General features: G+C 38.9%; 1 protein-coding gene across 3 annotated transcripts in view; it reads right to left on the reverse strand.

Moving 5' to 3' along the window:
- Window positions 1-16,401, reverse strand: part of UNC80 (unc-80 homolog, NALCN channel complex subunit) — a 228,768-nt gene that overhangs the window by 163,063 nt on the left and 49,304 nt on the right. For 2 of the 3 annotated variants that reach the window (XM_035007252.1, XM_035007253.1), the window contains exons 8-14: window positions 14,117-14,378; window positions 12,889-13,023; window positions 10,652-10,868; window positions 9,651-9,791; window positions 8,346-8,614; window positions 6,876-7,235; window positions 1,813-1,959 (exon numbers count right to left, since the gene is read on the reverse strand). In XM_035007252.1, the coding sequence (XP_034863143.1) occupies window positions 1,813-1,959; window positions 6,876-7,235; window positions 8,346-8,614; window positions 9,651-9,791; window positions 10,652-10,868; window positions 12,889-13,023; window positions 14,117-14,378 (1,531 nt within the window). The remainder of the gene's footprint in view (window positions 1-1,812; window positions 1,960-6,875; window positions 7,236-8,345; window positions 8,615-9,650; window positions 9,792-10,651; window positions 10,869-12,888; window positions 13,024-14,116; window positions 14,379-16,401) is intronic. The other variant, XM_035007254.1, reaches the window with a different exon arrangement.

Here is a 16,401-nt window from a genome sequence, read left to right on the forward strand (position 1 = left end):
TCCTTCCTTCCTTCCTTCCTTCCTTCCTTCCTTCCTTCCTTCCTTCCCTCCTTCCTTCCTTCCCTCCTTCCTTCCTTCCTTTCTTCCTTCCAAGTATAGAGGCCCTGATCTGGTAGAAGTAAGAAATATTCTTAACATCTTAAAAGTTAAGTAACTTCTGAAAATTCAATGTTTTGGAAATTTGTGAAGACCCAGCTTCTTGAATTAGACTTTCCCAGGGATAATGTCTCAACTTTGTATCTCTTGGACAATGTGTTTGCTGAGCAAGGGGAGGCAAATATAATCCCTATAATAAGTATTAAACTGGGCTACAAGAGAATGGAAGAGCTGCCCTGTAAGTCAGGAAAGCTGAGAAGGCAGGTAAAAAACTGTCTGGACAGCCTGATAGGAAATGTTCAGTAGTCTCATGAGGAAAGCATGGTGGACTACTAAGCAGCAAATGGTCTCTCAAGTGGCTTCTGATCCAACCAGTCCTATTTTCTCCAAGTCTAGAAAGACAGGATCTGGTGTCAGAGTCAGTTTATACCTCCAACTAAAGCATGACACTTATTATATTTAATGTGTCATTTCATGGAATTGGTCTTCTGTATGAGGAGTGATAATGTTTTTGCCATGAAGGCATTTATTCATACTGTGATAGAATTAAAAATCAAACAATAAAGATCACATACACATGCTCAAAGATAGGGCCAATGTCAGCTTTCTATTGCCTTATTATTTTGATTTTTAAATTTTGGGCCTCAAAATCTAGATCTTGGTCAAAGTGGTCACGCTTCATAATTTAGAAGTTAATTACTGTGAATATAACCCCCCATACAAACAATCTATGAATATAATACAATATAAAGAGTATAAAAGAACGAGACAAGGATGGATAGATGGATAGATGGATAGATGAGAAATTAATAAAGAAATCCAGCATGCTAGTACTGTGTGAACATTTCATGACAAAAACTAATACCAAGAAAAAATGGGTTGGCATTAGATGTTGACATGATCCTAAAACTCTGCCATCATATGCCAAAGGGTTTCCTGGACTCAAATTTGCATAAAGCCCTTATTTTCAGGATTTCAATTCAAATGTATATATGAGGCAACTGTCCCAGCTTGGACTTGCTATGGAGGTGGGTTATTGCTCAAGAGTGAAGGGAAAAGTAGCAATCAGCTGAGGCAAATGAAAATGAGCTGGAATAAAACCATGTTCCATGACAGAATTATGTTTTGCAAGCCCAAGTGCAGAGTTTCAAGTTTCACACAGTTCAAAGGGACGTGATCTCAAATACATAGGAGTCAAGGTTCATTCTCAAACAAAGCAGCCAGAAAGTAACGGGCTACTTTTATAGTCCTGTTTTGTCCCAATAAGGGCCATTTTCCATGTCTATGTAAGAATGACAAACTAAGTCCTAAACTTTGACCCCATTCTTTAATACAAAATATGTTTCTATAGTACCCAGGCAGATGATTAAAAAGTCATTTGTCACAGCCCATCAGAGGCTTGTTAAATATATTCATCTTTGCAAAGGTCTTTCAAACTCTAATTCACACATTCCAATTATACACCCTTTCACCAACTGGGAGTTGGCCTGCCCTAGGCAGAAGGCAGAAGTGTTTTCCCAATTAAGCTTTCCTAGGCCTGGGTTTTTGAGGTCTTGAGATATGTTGTGGGAATCTTCCCACTCCGAATCAGCATTAATCATCCCTGTGAAATACAATATTTTTCAGGGAACACTGACCCTCATTGTCAAAGGACTCATTCCTAAATTGGAGGCAGGGAAGAGGGAGAGGAAATGGAATCTACTGTAATTCTCTTACATTCTCTCGGAATACCTGGTGTCTCAGACGATCTCCAGAGAGCCCTCGATGTCCTTCTCCACAACCATAGGCACATCCCAAAGACTTCACTATTTTGATGAGCATGGTAAGAGCAAGCCTATGGTTGCTTACAGGTGTACTTTCATCCTAGAAAAGTTACAAAGCCCTTTTGGTACTGACATTCCATTCTGTGATTAAACCAAGTTTTATATGTTTTATGGTGAGCACGTACAACTTGAAAAACAGAATTGTCAAGGCCTCAACAAGCAAGTTAACCTTTCTAAAATCCAGAATGCCTTTTAAAAGAAAGAAAAATGTGCATTTTGATTACCCTCTAGTGCTAAAGGATATGACTGTAGACCTCTTGATTAGAAAACATGTTTCTGTATCCTTGGCAGACTATCAGAACCACCTAGAGAGACAATGGGGACTATCAGTGATGAAGGCAAATAGATTTTCCCAGAAGCTACCCTCATTATCAGGCTTCTGATAGTACCACCAGGCAATGATTATTGCTAAATTTCTGGAACTGATCAAAGTCTGGAACTTTGAAATCACATGGCAACTTCTGACATTTTTAAGGGACTTTCTGATTTTATATTTTCACTGTATTGTAATACTCACGCACCAGCAAAGTGAGAATATAAAGAAATTTGTCAACATTCAGCTTGTTTCTTCCTTTGAGGGTAAATAGGAAGCCCTCCTGAGATGAATAATGAGAATGGTTATCATATCTCTTTTGCCCCATTTAATCCTTGTTGTTAGTGGAGGACGCAGCTTCCAGAAAACTTCTGTGAATTATCTCCAAAGAGGCAGAAGGATCCTAATAATTTCCCTTTCTACATCAGTTTACTGTGCAGAACAAAGGAAATAATGGATAAGCATTGTTCTGTAAATGGTGAATGGTTTTCCATTGTCATGTGGATCAGGTGGCTATGCAAACGATGAGGTCACACACTGAAAGTACTCCAATGTGGGTAGGTTATGAAAGAGATGGAGTTATCTAGACATCATCCATAATATGGTGGGGAAGACTCCACTCCCCTAAAGTTATGCAGTTGGTCCTCCTTTTCTAATCCACAGGCTCATGCAGTGGATGCAGTGCTGAGATGCTCCATGCAGAACTGAACATTCTCTGAGCCTGGAAGTGTTGCTGGCTGACAGCTCTCTAGGGAGATCCTATCCTGCCATTGTTCTTAGCTAAAGGAGAGCTGCCTCACCTACGGTTAATGCTCTTCTTGGGAGCAGTCTGCCTCCAATGACCAGTCAAAGGCATAATGAGGGTGGGGGGTATAAAGGTGGGCTCCCTTCCTCCACTTGGAGATTACTTTGAAGAGTAATCCTCGCTTTAGAGCTCCCTGTGTGATGGGCTGAGGTCTCTGTTACAATAAGTTGCAGTTCAACTGCTCCCTCTATCTCATCCTGCTTCTTTTACACCTCATAGATGTTGATCCTGAGAGGACACCCCAGGAAACTTCCTGCACACACGTCTCCACATCTGAGTCTGTTTCCTGGGAACTCTATAGATTGAATGGTTGCAAATGAAAGACTCAGACTTACCAATAAACATTTATTTACTTATTTATTATATATACACCAATTCAGAAATGTTTTAGTTTGGATTCAAGTCTTAGCTCCATAACCTTGGGCCAGCCACTTAACCACTCCATGTCCTACGAAATGGGAATCATAATAATACCTATATCATACAGAAGTGAGGCTAACATGAGTCAAAACACGTAAGACATACAATAATAGCAAAACAAATGTTAATTATTATTTCGAGGTGTGGGACACTGCTCTCCTTTGAGGCAACTTTGTGCAAATTGGAAAATGCACTCCTGTGGGTGGATGAGTTAGAAAAAGGTGAGTCCTTTTAGTAGATGCAGCACTTGGTTGAACAGCGAAGTGAGCGGAGCTTGGACTGGGTTTCAGTCCTTCTTGGCCCTGCCTTAACCATGAGCCCTTGTATGGTGCACCGACTGCACAGCCAAAGGCAGTAAGTAGCGCCTCAGAAAAGTTCACCCTGGGTAGGACCTGATTTGGAGGATTGGCTTACGTCCATTTTTAGATTACTATATGTTCCTTAAAAAAAAAAAAAAATCCCTAGCTCCAAAAGCTTTTGGTAAATATCCATTCAGGTTTGATTTTCTTTACACCTTCAGATGTCCTTAGGATTTAGTTTCCTCTAATAGGAGACATTCAGAAAAATGTACCAAGCTACAGGCAGAAATCAGGACAGATATTAAATAACATTTCAAGCTCTCAGTATTAATTAGTGGCATCTATAGAAATAGAAATTAGATCTTCCTTTCTGAATAAATTCCCCATGCTTCTGGTATTACTAGGTTGTAAAATTAGATAAACTCTCTTGATTTCACTGAAAATAACAGAGATTTTGGGCAGAACAGACCTGTATGAATCACAAATACATGCACTTAACCTATGGTTAGGTTTTATTTAATTCTTTGTCTTACAACGAATATTATTTTTCAGAACTAACTACAAAACATTTGCAATCTTTTTTCTTTTCTTTTTTTTTTAAAGTAGGATCCATGCCTACTGTGGCACCATGGGGCCCAATGCAGGGCTTGAATTCACAACCTGGAGATCAAGACCTGATGAAATTAAGAATAGGATGCTTAGCTGACTGAGCCACCCAGGAGCCCCAAGCTATGGTTGCTGTTTTGGAGACCACATAATCTGACTTCAAGAAATTCCATCTAATTAAGAGTGATAACTTCAGTCAAAATAATGGTTATATTTTCTAGTATAATAATTATAATTTAAATAGGCAAGAGACTTGTAGGCCAACAATAAGAAATCATATGCAAATACCAATTGGATAAAATTTTAGAACTAAAAATAAAAATATAATACTAATAATGAACCTCCGAAATTCTTAGAATACATGACAGAGCCCTCTTTAATTTAGTTGGAATATCTAAGCTTTACTAATAAAAACCTATCAAAATTTCACAACTTTTATTTTTTTCTTTCTGTTTTCCCTTGAATATTATAATGGATATAATACCATCTATTATTTCTTTGAGTAGCCAGCTTAGGTTGGTAGATAAAACATGGAAATTTAGTAAGAGTAAATTCTGAGGATTTTTGGATTATCCTCAGCGATGTATGAGGAGGTAAGAAGTTAGGAACCTTAAGTACTGGAAGATACTGTCAGAATTGGAAAATACACTCAGGATGCCTAGGTGGCTCAGCTGGTTAAGCGTCTGCCTTTGGCTCAGGTCATGATCCCAGAGTCCTGGGATCAAGTCCCTCATCTGGGCTCCCTGCTCAACGGGGAGCCTGCTTCTCCCTTTGCCCACTGTTCCCCCTGCTTGTGCTCTCTCTCTCTCTCTCTCTGACAAATAAATAAATAAAATCTTAAAAAAAAAGAATTGGAATATATACATTTATGATTAAGGCAGAGGAAGAAAATTCTTCAAGAAAGGATTCAGGAACCCACGAATATTGGGAAAGAATATTTGGATCAGAGACCCAAAATATTAGGAAGATAGTAGACAATGAGAAGAAGAAACACAGATGATAAATGCACATTAAAAATGGATCAAGTAGGACTAGAAAGAGATGGAGAGGAAATTATAAGAGGAAGGAGCACCACAACACTTATTAAGATGGACAATTCATAGTTTAGATAAATATGTAGATCGTAGAACTCTGTACAGTGTCATCTTACACCTGTAAACACTTGACCTGATGTGTACATCATGACCTGTTAGAGATTCAAATCTTCTGTTAATTTCAACTTGTTAACAGCATTTTCCAACAAAAGCCCTGAACTGAAATCAGTGTAAGTTATGTGAATTTAAGCTATGATAGTTCTTTTTTCTTTTCTTTTTTTTTTTAAGTAGGATCCATGCCTACTGTGGCACCGTGGGGCCCAATGCAGGGCTTGAATTCACAACCTGGAGATCAAGACCTGATGAAATTAAGAATAGGATGCTTAGCTGACTGAGCCACCCAGGAGCCCCAAGCTATGGTAATTCTTATTTAAAACCCAAATTAAAGGAAAAAACTAATTTTTGGCATTAAGTGCAGAGATCATAAATGAGGTGTTGCCAAGGCAAAGGGAATTAAATTCAGGAATAATCAATAATAAGAAAGCTAAAAATAAGATGTGAAACACTGAAACATGAGGGCACCAAGCCTAGTCTTTGAAAGCAACACCAATAAACCAACCAATTAACTGAACAAAATTCTTCCCTTTCCTCAGTAGTGATTGAAATTGGCTGCCCAAAAATGTGTTCCTTAGATCAAGAGAAAAAACATTATCTTGAGGAAAAATTACACTGCTTGTTATGGACTGAATATGTTTCCCCCAAATTCATATGTTGAAGCCTTAAACTCCAATGTGATGGTGTTTGAAGGTATGGCCTTTGGGAGGAAATTAGGATTAGATGAGGTCATCAGAGTGGGGCCCTAGTCTGATAAGATCAGTATCCTTATAAAAAGACACACCTAGAGAACTCTCTCTCTCCTTCCGTGTGTGTGTGTGTGTGTGTATACAGAAAAAAGAGGCCATGTGAGCACATAGCAAGATGGCAGCCACCTACAACCCAAAAGAAGAAGCTTCAGAAGCCTCACTGGCACCTTCATCTTGGACTTCCCAGCCTCCAGAAATGTGAGAAGCGAATTTCTGTTGTTTAATCCACCCAATCTATGGTATTTTGTTATGACACTCTGAGAAGAAAACATTGCTCAATTTGGTCAGACCCTGAAAATCCTGAGAAAGAGGCTATTCTTGGCAGACTGAGAGTGATGGTAATGTAGTGTAACTGAGATACTACCCTGAAGAAATAACATGACCAGGAAATTAACTCTAACACTGCTTGAATGTCAATTGTTTTTGAATTGAGAATACCGTTTCATCTAACCGTTTCTACTAATGCCTGGGGAGAACCCACTGAAGAGATTTCTAGGCTCATGACTTTCTTTAGTGACTAGTTGTGATTCTGAGTCAACAAATTCCTAGCAAGCAGGCACCGGAAAGAAATTAGGGGCAACATTTCATGAGAACACAGAAGGTGGCTCAGTCATACCTTCTCTTGGTTCTTATCATTCTTCTCATAAGGTCCACCTCCACCTCCTCCACCTCCTCCTCCATCACCTCCTCCACCTCCTCCATCTCCACCTCCTCCTTCTTCTCCTCCACCATCTCCAGCTCCACTAACCGAAGGGCCCCCGAATCCACAGGGTGAACTTCCTTTGAACTGGAAGGTCCCCTCACTGGCTCTTTTTTCCATAGTCTCATTTTCCTTGTTTTCACTCTTCTTTCTGTTCTTTTCTACACAAGGCACCACACCAAGTTGAAGCAAGCATTCAACAATGTTTAGTGCCACATCACAGATGCGAGAACTGATGTCATGATTCAGGACAAGATAAACAGCCTTCAGAACCACCTGGGGGTGGGGAGAAGACAAAGACGAACAGAGGGTGATTAATTTGCCTGAACTACCTCTTCCTACATAGATTTGGTTATTCTCTTTAATCCATATCCTTTAGGCTGTTCTGTGTACTTAAGCATAAATAATTCAGGTAATTTTCAAGTGTGCCTATTTAAATTGCACTGGGACCTTGTGTATGTGCTTGACATAGAGTATAAGTCACCCAAAGACTTAAAATGTATGTGTGAAAGAAATGTATCTGTGTATTATCTCACTTAAGTATTCTAAAACTTGCCATAATACAGACAGTTAATAGGGATACTGAAGAACAGTGAATTAATGGGACCATAATTTTTCATTCAAACGGAAACCTGTTCAACTGATTTTTTAAATCATAGTGCTTGACTCCTCTGCCTTTCACTGTCTGTCAATAATGGATAAAGAACAATGATTTCCATATCCACATAATAGAGGAACATTTAGGCATTCACAATTGTATCATTATTTACACTTCAATTTTAAATACAAAATATTTGCATGTTTAAATTATGTCCTTTCATTGATTTTAATATTTTAAATTATTTGCTGAACCCGTTTTCTACTGTGAAATAAAAAATTTTGTGAACTATAATTGTAAACTATAACAACCCTTTCATTTGCTAATAACTATAGTCAAGACAGGCGTTCTTGAGAAGGCAAGTTTAAATCTTTTAATGGGCTTCTATTCATTTTCCCTTGCTACCCAGGAGGTTTGCAGTCATGTTGCTTATATAATGAAAGAAAATAAACTGAGAACTTTTTACCCTTATTCTAGAAAAAAGGGACTTAGCACATACACATTTATGTATATTTTATATATGCATATCCAGGATTTGCTAATGTTTTTGGATTATAAAAATATTCTGAGATCAGATCACATCTAATGTAATGCTTGAAAAAAAAATAAAAAGGGAAAGGTGCCTCTGTGATGGTTGACACATTCGTGAAATTTTTTATATGGGTAGCCTTTTCATTTTAAGGTTCAACATTGCTAAGAATCTATATGCCCATTTTATAGCAGTATAAACACTAGATCAAACAGTCATTATCTTCCAAGCTTTGGTAAGAGAAATTCTTGCTTCTTACCGAAAGATCTAGCATGCCATTCTTGTGGACAAAGTTATTGGTCCCATCAATATGTTCCGTGTCCTCTAAGTAGCTGTAGTTTATGCAGGAGTCTGTGAGGCTTCGGGGCAGGTTTGCACATGCCAGGGGTTCATGTGGCATCTCCGGGATAGGCACCTGGTTGCAGAGCTTCCTCATATGCTCACTGAAAAAGTCTGCGTAGCCTACGTTGAACGATGCCAGGGTAGTGTTGAAGGTTGCAACCGTGATTGTGGAGATCTGGGATCGCACTAATAAAAAGAAAGCAATGTCTTAATTTTCCCCATATTAGCTAGCGACTTCGTGTCAGACAGTTACACTCTCCTGACCACAATCACAGCTGAGGTGATGTTTGACCTGTAGTCTCAAAGTTATTCTCAATTCACACGGAATTGCCTCAAGCTTCAAGGCCAGGTAACATCTGGTAAATAATGAAGATTATAGAAGTTGTGAATTCCAACTGGCTTCCTTAAGACCCAGGCTAGAGTTTAACTTTAACAGGTGGATTTTACCCAGTCTTAAATGGCAGATCCTACTGATACAGTAGGATCTATGCATATTCAGGATTTGCTAATTATTTTAGCAACTGGTTTAGTTGAAGTATTTCCCCACTAGTTTGTGGCTGGTAAAATATTTGGTTTTATCTAGCATATTTAAGCAAAAGCAAATAAGGAGGACTTTTTTTCTCCTTTGTTCAAGAGTAATGGAACATAAATTTGTGTTGGTAACTAACTGATATCATCAAATACTTGAAACATACTCCAGAGAAAAGAGAGCTTAGATTTCTACCCATAGGTTAAGAGTACAGAATAAGAGCCCATTTCAGATTCCACCCAGACACACATGTTTTCTCCACATAAAGCATATAAGGCACTTATTTGAAATAGCAGCTGTCTGAAAAAAGAATCCAGAGCCCTGGAAGGCAGTGACTTTCCTCCCATTGAAGGTGGAGAAGCCCTTTCAAGGGATATCATACAGGGGACCAAAGTACTGAATGTAACTGTCTTCCAAGTCTCTTATAGCCCCGTGGGTCTATGACCTTTTGAAAACAAAGATGAATGGCTTGCTTCACCTCTGAGAGGGACGGTGTTTGCAGTGTGCCATCAGATAGCTTTTGCTACTAAGAAAATCCCAAGAATGGCTCACAAGTAAATTACCCAGCAATGTAATACATGAATGCAAGTTTTCAAAAAGTACAAGGAGCCAGATTGCAATGAAGATGGAACATGGAGTAGAAACAGGAAAAGGAACCTGAACTCCCGCCTGCAGGTGCAGCCTCCGACCCACCTTCCTTGACAGTGTTTTCTCCGTGGCTGTTGGAGTGATCTGGCAGGTCACTCACCAGGGTGTGGTGGGAGTGTGAGTGCCTGGCACTCAAGCTCTCCATCTCTGTGGCTGCATCTGAACTGCCCCGCCGGGTAAATTTCCCTGAGATGGACAAGAACACCACAAGGTTTAAAAATGAAAGAATCTCTGCTGAGATGTTGTCTTTCCAAAGGACGGCAGGGAGAGTAAAGGGTCATTAGGAAGTGCATGAGGCACAGCCAAGTAGCAGGCATTGGATTTATTCTCGGAATAGTCAGGGTCAAGATGATGGATGAAGCTGCCTGTTATAAGATCAGCCCCAATCTGGGGTGCCTGGGTGGCTCAGATGTTTAAGTGTCTGCCTTCGGCTCAGGTCATGATCCCAGGGTCCTGGGATTGAGCCTCATGTCAGGCTCCTGGCTCAGCGGGGAGCTTGCTTCTCCCTCTCCCTCTGCCTCTCTCCCTGCTCATGATCTCTCTCTCTGTATCTCTGTGTCTCAAATGAATAAATAAAATCTTAAAAAAAAAAAAAAAGATCAGCCCCAATCTAAGCCAAATGTCAAAAACCATATATGGAATCCCAGTTAGCTGCCAGTTTCTTGATTTTAAGCTGGCTTTCTTAATATGCCATCCAGAAAGGAAAAAAAAAGCTTCTTTTTCTTTTCTTTACATCTTCCTTTTCTAATATTCAAATTAAAGTCTGCCTTTGGATTCACAATGAAAGCTAATGCACAAGATCATTTAAGGCCACATTTCCACATCTAGAGTCCTTAAGAAATAGGGCCATTACCTGCCTAATTACAGGGTTCTTTCATTTTTAATTAAATTATCTGCATTCCTTTGGTACTAGAAGCTAGCATCTGGGCCCACATTTCTTGACTAAACTGTTCAAGAAAGATGCAGATTTGCCCCGGAGCCCTAGATCCAGATTTCTAAACAGGTCACTCAAGTTCTGCCCTACTTTGAAAAGTCCTTGTTGTCACCTAAAATGGTGGTTTGCCAGCCTCCTTTTTCAATGCCTCGCCTGTCTTCTCCAAGCCCAGAGAAACTTCCGAAGGAGAATGTGCTTCTGGTGGGGGACACATCCAGGTGGTCCTCGTGAAGTAGGAATGGCACTCCCATTCTTCGAGGCCTCCTCTTCCCTGTGTGGTGGAATGGGATGGAGCCTTTCCTCTCTCGGTCTTCTTTGCGGCTCTTGAACTATGAGGATGAGAGGTAAAGGATTAGGCACAGGCCAAAGGAGAGGTGACATTCTACTTCCCAAAGGGCTCCATAATCTGCAGTAAAATACAGAAATGTTCCAGGAAGCAGAGACCCAGAAAGTCAATGAGTATCACTCAATAGAGATGGCTGAAGTTTCCATAATGCTTTAAAAGAGTGTAAGAAACAAAGCAAAAGGTAACATATTCCCTGGGTCCTTCTGCTGGGTTGGGTTGTCCCTGGACCAGCGGCATCGGTATCAACTGGGAAACTATTAGAAATACAAATTCTCAGGTTCAACCCCAGACATACTAGATCAGAAACCTAGAAGGTAAGGCCCAGCAGTATGTGTTTTAATAAGCCCTGTAGGTGATTCTGATAAATGCTAAAATTTGAGAATCATGGGCTAGAGTATAGGATCCTAGAGACTCTAGGTCACCCCTTGGACCAGCCAGTATTTTCTGTTCCATTTTTCCAGGATTGAGATCAATTTTTCCAGCCAGATGACTTCAAGTGTGTGCCACTGTCCATAAGGAGAGTCAAAAAAGATACAAAGCATGAATTGGTACAAACCCATTACTCCTACCAAACAAGCTCAAAATCCAGTAATAATAAGAGTTTAGAATTTTTTGGGAAGCTTTTAAAATATACCAATGTCTGGGCCTAACCTGCAGCAATTCTGACCTAATTGGTTTGGGTTCAGGCCTGGGCACATGAATTTTTTTATGGCTCCCCAGAGATTCTCACGTGTAGTCTGTACTGAAAACGTATTCCCCCCCAGATGATTGACATTTTTAAAAAAACTACAGCCCTTGCCTATCATTACATTAGCAATGAAGGTAGACATGACTGCTTGCATAGCAACACTCTGAGCTCATAGATAAGTTAACAATATGTTCTGTGTCCTTCATGAACACAATTGAACTCATCATTTTGAAAAATAGAAAATGAAGCTACTACACATACATTATTCTACACATATTATTTCCTAGCTGGTTTGCTCCATGTATTTACAAAAAGAGAGGTGGAATGGTGGATTCATAAAAGCATGAACTAGCTTGAACAAGACCTAGTTTTGAGTTTGGACTCAACCTTTCACAAACTACCAAAATTTCTAAGGCTCAGCTCCTTTCTTTTTTGAGAATAATTAACATTTATTGAATACTTACTAAGTGCCAGGCACAGTAAGGACTTTACAGGCATTATCTCACTTAATCCTCATAACCTTTTGAAGTAAGTATATTATGTACCCAATTTACAAATGAAGAAACTGATACCTAGTATCATTTGACCAGGATCGCAGAGGTTACAAGTGGCAGGGCAAGAATTTGAACCCTGATTAGGTGACTCCTAAGTGCACACTCGACTCCACCTTTAATTTCTCATCTTTAGAGTTCTAGTGGATGCATAATAAATGTTTATTGAATGGAAACCTATGCTAAGACCTATAACAAGTTGTGAGGGTAGGACATCTAGTGATTTGTTATAAGGATTTACTACTTTATTTACAGAGTTTTGTTTGTTTTGTTGTATTTAAATTGGAGATGACTTCAAGAATAAATATTCCATGATGATCCCATCATTCTGAGTAAGACTTTAGTAAGACTCAGTTTCTTAGGTGCAAAATGTGGAAATTTAGGATCTCATTGAATTAAATGAGAACCCTTTATATAAAATGCTTGATAAGATGAAATGAACCATACGAATATAAGTCGCTATCACAGCTACCACAACCACCTCCACTACCACACTACTGAAAACACTCTACCCACACCATCAGGATGGAGCTTGGTAACATTGAGAATGGGAAACATTCAGGTGCACAGAGGGACTCGCACAAGGTCATGCTGCAAGCCGGTGCTATCAGTGGGGGCTGACCTCTCTCCTCAAGGTTCCTTTCCCAACCCACCCCTTTCTGCAGCATGACCTCATGTCCTACCCCTTTCTGCAGCATGACCTCATGTCCTACTGATTTTTTTCAATTACCAAAATATTAAAGAGCACAGGTGGTTCTACTCACCTTCTTAAAAATGTTCATGCCAAGGTCTGAAGAAAGATCTGGGACTGCAGACCTACGTAAATTGGTCAACGAAACCTTAGAAAAGGCCTCAGGGCTAAGAGATTTTTCCTCTTCATTACACTTCATGGTGAGATCCTTAATAGACAATAAAAGTAGACTTCACAATCAAGGACTTAAGGCTTTATATCCAAAGACTTTGCTTATTGAGATGTCACATTTTTAATAGAGATGTGTAATGTTTTGATATCTATGAAGTATTTAACTTGTGGGTCTCGACTTTTAAAATCCATATCCTGCTATGGAAGAGATACATTATATATTAACTGTAACCCCTGTCTGGGGTTTTTAACAATGAGAATGTGAAGCTCCATATTTGGGAAAGCTAAGAAATGAGGGAGGAGACAGGTATCTCATCTTCTCTTTTCATTAAAAAAAGTTTTTCTGTTTAATGGTTCACCAAAGGAGATTTTTATTTTGGGCAGAATCATCTACTACTAAAACAGAGTATCTCTCCTTTTCGCTCTAATATTGCTCATGTTTATTTTCAGAATATGTAGACTTTTTCAGACATAGCCAATTCATATTTAAGTAAACCAAACAACTGGAACATACTGCAAAGCACAGTTTTTTCTCTACATATCCAGCACACATGGTATCAATGAGAAAGAGGGAAAGAAAAAGTGTTCAAGCTGATATTAGCACATTCATTTATCAAAAAGTGATCTTCAGGGGGATGTCATCAAATTGGTATACAGTCAGTTTATTTTTCCAAACATCTGTAATAAATAGCAAGACTATATATCCAAAGGCAATATTTCTAATTACGATCCTGAGGTGCTAAAAAATTTTGAGCTATGCAAAAGAAGGTAAACCATATTCAGTAAAATTCTAGTGTCACACATTTCATGATATCAGTAATTAACAGTTGTATGTGAGAACTATCTATTAACTAGCACTTCAACTGGGAAATTTTCCATTATTTTGGATCAACAGAGTCTTAACTCTAGATTAGTGTGAGTAAGAGGTATTTAGATACCCTTCTTTGAAGGGTAAATTAGATCCTAAGAAAGAAGCAAAAGGGTCTAGCAATAAAAGATAGAAAAGAAAGGATAATAGTATCAGAGTAATCCACCAGTCTGGAATAAAGAGATGGATGCATAGGAGAAAGAGAGAATCTGTTATGGCCAAAGTTGGTGATTCAAAAGACAATGGACTGAGTTTCTCTTACTTGGGTCTTGTGGGTGTTCACTAGTGAGGGAGCTGCTGCCACCATCGAGCTGCTCCTGGGTCTGGGCAGGAGAGGAATATCTGGCTCTGGAGGCTTTTCAGGCTTCTCTTCCAACATGTGCCGCAGCCTTTGTAGATAGTACATCAGAGACCACTGAGTGCCTTCTTCAGACCAATGGGGTTGGAGTAGGCAGCGAAGAACAGCAACGTCAAAGTAGGTGGCATAGCGGGACCTTTGGCATGGAGGTATCACAAGAGAGGCTCTGTTTCCAGTGACAGAAAGAAGATGATTTTATTGGCAAACATTCCAAGGGGTGACACAATATGGCTTGTAGCTCTGCTTTTCTCCTTTGCTTACTTATTCATCCACTTATCTTTTGTGTAGTTTACTCTACTATTCTCCCAACTGGTCTCACTCATTTCACTTTTGCTAGATACTTCCTGGAAGTAGAGAGGTTAGAAAGAGTTTTAAAGGATAGGTAGGAATCAGCTAGGCAAAGTTGAGGATGGGGCAGGAGGGTACATCAGCATTTCAGTCAGAGGAAACCATGTCTACAAAGGTGGAGTTAGAAAACAAAATCATGAGTTTTGGGAAGGTGGGGGAGAGTAAGCAATTGCTATTAGCTGGTGAGTAATTTGGGTGGTGGGCGATGAGGAGAGTCTATAGAAATAGATGAGCTTCAGATTGTGATGTTCCTTTTATACAATGCTATCAGTTTTTTTTTTACCTTGATAGAAATGGGAGTATTTGTATATATTATTGGCTATTTTAATCTATTATTGGTGATTCTTTTTTTTTTTTTTTTAAAGATTTTATTTATTTGACAGAGAGAGATACAGCGAGAGAGGGAACACAAGCAGCGGGAGTGGGAGAGGGAGAAGCAGGCTTCCCGCGGAGCAGGGAGCCCGATGCGGGGCTCGATCCCAGGACCCTGGGATCATGACCTGAGCCGAAGGCAGATGCTTAATGACTGAGCCACCCAGGCGCCCCTATTATTGGTGATTCTAATATATAAAAGAACCAAAGAAACCGCAAAGTACTAAACAAGCAAAAGTTAGGTTATGAAGAAAATTTTCAAAATTTTGAAATCATTTTGAAAACTCTATAGCTGTATATTCATATAAAATAGCATAACTAATTTAAAAAAATCTCAAGGTTCTGAAATGTATTATTCAATTTAAACACATGATATAGTCATTATTTAGTGTTCAACTTAATTACACTACAACATAGGTTTATGCAATTACTAAATATAATATATCATCCTAGGTATCTTAGGGAATGTGAAGATATATAAGTTTAACTTCTTCATATTGAGTAACATATGGTCCAATGAATGACAGCCAATAAACAACAAATTATAAACTGAGAGCTCCTAGGATCCAAAATGAAACCTTACATCTAAAATCTAAACTTAACTCCCAAACACAGTTTCTTCCTGAGTTAGGTGATGCAAAAGGGAAATTTTTGTACCCTGCTATGAATTAGCAAATGGCACAACCCACACATGGAGAACTTCAGCAAAAAAAAAAAAAAAAAAAAAAAAAAAAAAAAAAAATGCAGTTACTAAGAAGTGAAGTTTTCCTGAACTTCCCAGACCCATATTTTTTTTAACTGAAGGTTATGGATCATTATTGTTTCAAGAAATTAATTCAAAAGTATATGACTACTATTGAAATGTTAACTAGAATAAAAACTATCAGAATGCAACAAATAGAATAAGGATTTGTATGCTTGATGAAACTTATTTCACCTCATGCATTGTCATTAGTCATGACATAAAATAGATTTCTTACCATGAGTCGCAGTAAAAAGTTTAAATATGCAAATCCAGACCATGTCTGGGTCTAATCTTGAGTATTTTGATTGACAAGTAGGAAACTACATAGAAGTTAAAACACAACCACATAAGGTGCTGCAATACTAATTATTTAACTGAGTTGGCAGTCATACAAGAAGTTTTCTACAATCAGCGAAGTTCCCATATATGTATGTTATGCTAGAACTTACCCTTTTTCCAGGGACCTAGGATACTCTTTGAATATCAACTGCATGTCAACTTTCAATCCTTCAGAAAGTCCCATAGAGTCTCCTCCCAACCACTTCTCATCCGGTCCATAGACTCCAACATCTTGCGTTAGGCTTATTGTAATTACTTCCGACTAGTCTCATTGCTTCTTCTCTGGTTCCTCCTCTCCTCTCCTCAAACCCTTCCAATGGATTGTTAAATCATCCTTAAAATAAAATGCGAGCTTCTCATAGTAGTCAACATGACCTGCATTATC

Source organism: Mirounga leonina, unplaced genomic scaffold, assembly GCF_011800145.1.
Source record: "Mirounga leonina isolate KUSES-001 unplaced genomic scaffold, KU_Mleo_1.0 Mir_151, whole genome shotgun sequence".
In the NCBI taxonomy this organism is placed as follows: domain Eukaryota; kingdom Metazoa; phylum Chordata; class Mammalia; order Carnivora; family Phocidae; genus Mirounga; species Mirounga leonina.